Source organism: Cheilinus undulatus, linkage group 21 (assembly GCF_018320785.1).
Source record: "Cheilinus undulatus linkage group 21, ASM1832078v1, whole genome shotgun sequence".
Classification (NCBI taxonomy): Eukaryota; Metazoa; Chordata; class Actinopteri; order Labriformes; family Labridae; genus Cheilinus; species Cheilinus undulatus.
Genome location: NC_054885.1, coordinates 18448010 through 18454705, shown reverse-complemented (window position 1 = coordinate 18454705; position 6696 = coordinate 18448010). Strand labels below are relative to the sequence as shown.

Below are 6696 nucleotides of genomic sequence, written 5' to 3'. Positions count from 1 at the left end.
AGATAAGTAGAATCTCATGTTCCCTCTTGTATCTGGTAAGAGCAAAGAGATGCTTTACATTCTGTGGAAATCTACACTTCTGTTTAATCTGTGGTTTGTCATCATTTAAAGCCTACTTTACAGCACACAGGATTAAGATGACAAGCTCTTTCACCGCTCAAAATTATCCCCAGTCAGGTTCAGCAGTTCCCCTTCCCTCCTGATCACAGTCTGAGTCAAAATCCTATTTTCCTCTTCATTTTACCTGACAGTTTTCTAAACTTTATGAAAACAATTGAAGGTTCTTTGCAATACACTCCCAGGCAGGTTTTGACTGTTACAGCCATCTAAACCAGAGCTCTTCTTGCTTCATGGTGCCTGCTTTTTCTGCTCCTCCTTGCGACTTTGGACTTGGCCAATCTTGATTTTATTTCCAAGTGTCCCTCAGGATTTACGAGCAATTCTTCCTGAAGTATTAGATTCAGGTTGAGCCAGCATAATGATACACTAACTAATCGAAAACCCCCACAGGTGGTGGTGGGTTCACAGGTCTTCTCCACCCATTGCTGGGCTCAACTCCTTAATGACAGCAGATGCATTTCATCTTTGGATGATCCTTGATCTGCAAATGTCTTAACAACACTGAACCACTTAATTTGGGCCAGCCATTCCTCCATGGGCTCTGAGAAGATGCTTTTAAAAATGAGGTAACCATTTACCCTCAATATCTTACTTCTTGAGATGTCCCGGAAAATGAAAGCAGTAGAGAAGGGAACCTGTTTGAAACTGCACCCATTCACTGTCAAGTCAATCTTTGGTTTCTCTCTGCCAAGTTCCAGGAAAAAGTCTTTGATGTCAGGGGTAAGCACAACATTTTTGGATCAAGTACGCATTGTTCATTTTTGTGCAAAATATATTTTATAGTTTCAGTGTTAACTGAGAAGGCTATACAAAATAGCTTGGGAAACCCAGAGCTTACTGCAAAGCTTTAAGAGTCTGCAGAACTGATTTACTGTACTCTGGGCATAATGTAAGTCATTGTATTGTCTTTAAACTATAATTTTATACAGACATGTATGAGGGGGAGTCAGTGACCTGCTGGTGGTTTTCAGCCTCTTGGAACATCCACCAGCATGACCGGGGGCTCATGGCAACCCTGCTTCTCACCTGGACAGTGCCCTAGGCTGTCTTCCTCGCTGCATCCACCCCTTACTCTGCCCTAAAGGTGGGGACTATTTTCAACAGATTATCTTCTCATTCTCCTTGCTATATGCAAGGACATTCAGAGCACAACTGGGTTGCATCAGTCCTCCTTTTGGCCTGATTGTGTCTTCGGTAGGCTTATTTGCCATTAAATGCTTCCTTAGCCTCAACTTTTGGCTCAAACATGCCTTAAAGTTCTGCACAGTAATGTATATAAAAAACCTGATAGGCTTGGAACTACATAATTAAACCATTAAGGATCATTAACTAACTATAGCCTACTAATGAAAGTATAGTAGAAAACAATCACAACCTCTAATAGTTGTAGGAATATTATGGGAAGACTAAGAAAAATGCACTTTATACGGTAAAGACACTCACGGGATTCATAAATAGCTTTTTGGCTCAGTTGATTTGATATATAATTTAAAGCAGATGCTGTGGTGTAGATCCTGTTGACACATGAGGGGATTGGATTACCTAAAAAAAATAGTAAGCAGCATAGTCATGCATTTTTATTGCACAAATAAAGACAAACAATAGGAATGAAAAGAGTGCAGAAATACATCAAAGTAGCAGCAGGCTGATTAAATTTTACTTGAACAGAAGTGAAATTACTTGTCTATTAGTAAATGAAGAAATCTGTCATTGAAAATGTTCTCAAAGTAGTGGTATTATCCTCTTGCTATGAGCTCCTTACTGTCAGATGATATGCAAAACTTCTTGCCAGTTGACAGAACGCTTGGACCTCTCTTTTCACCACAGTTTTTATTTTAACTGTATAAGATGCTATGTAAAGTTTAACAAGGCACAGAATGACATCTGACATCTATCGGCCTGGAAATGGTTAAAAAGACATTTCTTATGCTTTGGGACTCCAACCACAGTGAGCACCATTTTCCACAAATGGAGAAAACTTGGAACAGTGATGAACCTTCCCAACAGTGGCCAGCCTACCAAAATTACTCCAAGAGGGCAGTGAAGATTCATCCAGGAGGTCACAAAACAACCTAGAACAACATCTAAAGACCTGTAGGCCACATTTGACTCAGCTAAGGTCAGAGTTCATGATTCAATAATCAGAAGAGACTGGGCAAAAATGGCATCAATGAGAGAGTTCCAAGACCAAAACCACTTTTGACCAAAAAGAGAACAAAGCCTTGTCTCACATTTGACAAAAAAAATATCTTGATGATCAAAAAGACTTTTGGTAAAGTATTCAGTAGACTGACAAGACAAAAGTTAAACTTTCAGGCAGCATGCATCCTGTGTCATCTTACATAAAGTAACTTGAAATTCCATAAAAAGAACATGATACCAACAGTCAGACATGGTGGTGGCAGTGTGATGGTCTGGGGCTTCTTTGCTGCTCCAGGAACAGGATGACTTGCCTTAATTGATGTAAACATGAATTCTGCTGTCTATCAGAAAATCCTGAAGGAGAATGTCTGGCCATCAGTTCATGACCTAAAGCTCCAGTGCTCTTGGGTTATGCAGCAGGACATAAACCTGAAACATACTAGCAAGTCCACCTCTGAATGTCTCAAAAAAAAGAGAGAGAAGGTTTTGGAGTGACCTAGTCAAAGTTGGGACTAAAATCCAATTGAGATGTTGTGGCATGACCTTAAATAGGCCATTCATGCTTGAAAACTCTCCAATATGGCTGAATTAAAACAACTCTGCAAAGAAGAGCATACAAAAAATTCCTCCACAGCAATGTGAAAGACTCATTGCCAGTTATTGCAAATGTTTGATTGTAGTTGTTGCGGCTAAGGTTGGCACAACATATTATTAGGTTTAGAGGCAACAATTTTTTTGACATAGGGCCTGGCTAACCTTGCAAAGCAGATGGATTCACCTGCCTCTTTATTTCTCACTGGCAAATCCATCTTGCAAAGCTCCTATGTAAACAGATTGGGCCCTGTAAGAAGGTGACAGGACCAATCAGAAGTAGGAGGCAGTACTTCCAGGCGCAGTCGTGACGTAAGCAAGCAGCGACAAGAGGCAGGTGCAATTATGGCGGAAGAGATTAGCATGGATGCTGCTATAGTATCAGTTTGATCAGAAGTTGATGACATTTCTTTGTTAAAAGGAGAACAAAGAAAAACATTGAGTTCTTTTCTTTGCAGGGGAAACAATGTTTTTTCCCTTCTCCTAACCAGATTTAGCAAGAGTCTTATCGTCACGTGTTTTGTTGCTGTGATTGGCTTGTAAAGATGTGACAGACTTACCTTGAAAAGCAGATGGATCCGCCCATTTCCGTCTTTCTCACTGGCGAATCCATCTACAAAGCTCCCTTCTGAAAGCTCCCCCTTCTTTGGGCCCAGTTAGAAAGTGACAAGACCAATCAGCAACAAGGGGCAGTACTTTCGGGTGCGGCGACAGCAACTAGAGGCCGGTGCAATTAAGACATTAGCGTGGATGTTGCTAAAGCGCTAGTTTTATCAGAACTTGGCATAATTTCTTCGTTAAAAGAAGAACAAAGAATAGCAGTGAGTTGTTTTCTTTTCAAAACCAGCAAAAGCTGTGTACTCATGGCATTATGCAGTTCTATATGGAGTTACTCCTTCAGTAGGGGCACAGCTTGATAGAGGTTACGTCAGTTATGTCGGTTATTGTTGCTCTGATTGGCCCGTAAAGATGTGACAGACCGAACGTTCATCCAATCACCCTCCAAGTTTTTTTTCCAAGGCTCTGCCCTTCCCCAAATATAGTCTGTGGGGGGTTTTCCATCTGGCGTGTCTGGTTAGGTTTGGATGGCATTTTTTCCCCTTGATAAATGGAATTTAAAACTGAATTTTGTATTTACTCGGGCTATCTTTGTCTAATGTGATCTGTTTGATAATCCTAAATGTGACAAATATGGCAAAATAAGAAATCAGGAAGGGGGCAACCACTTTTGCACAGCACTGTACTTAGTCATAGGCCTTTTTGTCAAAAGCAGACCCCACAAGCTCTTTGTCCTTCAATACAAACACAAAGAATAGCAGAAAAAAAATACAAATAAAAAACGAGAACAAAAATCAGTTTTCTCCATTTGACCGGAGGGGTAGAGCATGACATATGGCATAGATTTCACAGCTTTAGTGTTATTTCTTTTGGTTGAAGGTGGGGGTCCTTTCCCGGGTCCCCGAACCTCAAGTTGGGAACCATACAAACACACGTCCACACACAGACAGTGTTGACGCGGCTCCATTCATTCCAGTCTGATCTGACTGCGAGGCAGACGGAGCTCTAGCGGTCAAACTCTCCAAATCTGCATCCTCCGTCCTCAGAGTCAAACACTGGAGCACTTTCTGCTCCGGATTCACTTTTTTATTTTCGTTCGGGTCTTTTTTTGCAGCGTGTGTTAAAGTGTGTGTATATGTGTGTGAGTGTTGTAGTTTTTGAGCATGCAAGGCAACGGTGGCCACCGAAACCAGGAGTTAAAAAGAGCATGGACAAATCGGCAACTTCTTTTTTACAGATGCACTTTATATTTATTCTTCTTCAGCCTGGAACTGAAGAGCAGCTTTACGGGTGAGGAAAACCTCAACTTTTGCTTTTTTCAGTCAAGTTAAAGTCGAAATACCGAGCAGACATTAAACGTGTTGTGCATGCGTTACCATTGGAAAAGACTTCCAGTCAAAAAAAAAGCAGCTGCAGAGGGATTTTCTAGAGTTTTCTGGATTTGCTGCCTCGGTATCCCACGAAGCAAAAGTCCGAAGTGTGAGTGGAACCAGATGTGGAGAGAAAAGGGAGGAGGAGGGAAGGGGCTAAAGGCTTAGCCCGTCTTGTGTCATTTTTTATGAAAGTATTAGTTAATTCAAACCGCAACATAGTGAACTTTGTCTTTTTACTGCTCTATATTTTGACCGGATGGTGTTTTTAGGCTGGATTGTAAAGCCGACGTAGTGTGACGCTTCATTTGGCACCCCAGGGGCAGATGTGACCTTTACATCCTGTTACAGGCTGCAATTAACACATTGAGTCCAGTCCTGAACAGCTACCACACCATTACATGTTATGGGATGCCATGATGCTGTTAACTCTTTGTGAACTGGACTGTTTAAAGCTTTGGCAAGCTTCACATTAAAAAAATCACTTTGCATGTGATTACTTTGATATAATAATAAATAATTTAAGTTACCACATTAAACTTAAGCTATTTTGCCTGCAGGATATCATACTAATTCTTAATGTTAATCAAGTGGTTCTCAAGTTGTGGGCCAGGACTGAAAACTGGGTCACAGGCCTGTTTTCAGTGGGTCGGAAAGTGCTGAAAAAAATGTCAAAAGTGTAGTTGCCTATGTACGGACGCTGTAAAAAGACATAAATTCATATAATTTTTCTCTGTTCAACCAAGATGATATGTACATTTTAGTGTTTTTTTCTCAATTTGACTTCTACTATCTTGAGATAAAAGCTGTTTTTCCCTTAATTGATGTTAATATCTCTTGAGATCTGTGGAAAAAACCTAAATGGATATTTTATCACAGGAAATGCATGTTTGTCCTTCCAAGGCCTCAGTTTTGAAGCACTTTACGAATGCTGTATCTTTATTCAGTCATGTTTTGTTGCATCATAGCTCCAAAAAGCAACATTTCTCATGTTGGAGTGGTCTAAAAAAAATTTGATTGGGTTGCAGTTTTTCATTAAGGAGTCTGGTTGCAGACCACTCATCTGAGATGCTGTATATCTCAGTAAGGAAATCATGCTAAAAGATTTTAGGTCAAATCAGATTAAACTTCCGTTTATGATCAGAGTAAGTGTTAAGGTGAGGGTTGGGATTTTTTTGGCCAAAAGTTAAAATCCTGACCTGGAAAATCTTATTTAAAAATTTTAGTAAAGCCAGTAACCATCCTGCTTACTGGAAAAAAGCTTGTCCTCCATGAAAAAACTCTGACAAAGCCAGCATAGTTTATGTAGCTCCTTTAGTTGCCTAAACAAAGATAATGTAGCTTTAGCATAGCTACATAGCTAGATTAGCTAAAGCTAAGCTCACAAAGCAGCTATATAAGCTTTGTAGATACATTATCTATGTAGCTACATTTGGTAAAGCTCACTTTGCTAAAGCTAATATAGTTGCATTCCTTTATGTAGTAATGTTAATTACCTAGCCAGCGTAGCTACCTTAACTTTAGTTTAAGATAATGAAGCTGAAGCGAGCCACTGTTCATGTAACTACCTCTAAAATTAGTCTATACATAATCTAATCCTAGCTTACACACCTGATCTTTTTATCAGTTTTATTTTTGAAATATTGCTTAGTCAGTGATGTTTACACAGGAGTGGATTTAGCCATTTTTGGGCCCTAGGCAAACACATGCATGTGCCCCGCCACATCCATTGCTCTCCCACCATTTAAGTTGCTGTTTTTGAAGAAAGTCATACTTGTAATGTAATGTTAAATGGACCAAAAATAACTGTCTAGCAATGTTTTCTGTAAAGTATGGCCAGGTTGATTTTGAAATGGACATCTGGTAACTAAATGACATAAGAGCTATATCCTAATACATTAAAATGTTAATCTTA

General features: G+C 39.8%; 1 protein-coding gene across 1 annotated transcript in view; it reads left to right on the top strand.

Moving 5' to 3' along the window:
• The first annotated feature begins 4392 nt into the window (after positions 1 to 4392).
• mrc2 (mannose receptor, C type 2) overlaps positions 4393 to 6696 on the top strand; it is a 44382-nt gene continuing 42078 nt past the window's right edge. Inside the window, exon 1 of the mRNA XM_041777884.1 lies at positions 4393 to 4701. Within this exon, the coding sequence (XP_041633818.1) occupies positions 4575 to 4701 (127 nt within the window). The 5' untranslated portion in view covers positions 4393 to 4574. The remainder of the gene's footprint in view (positions 4702 to 6696) is intronic.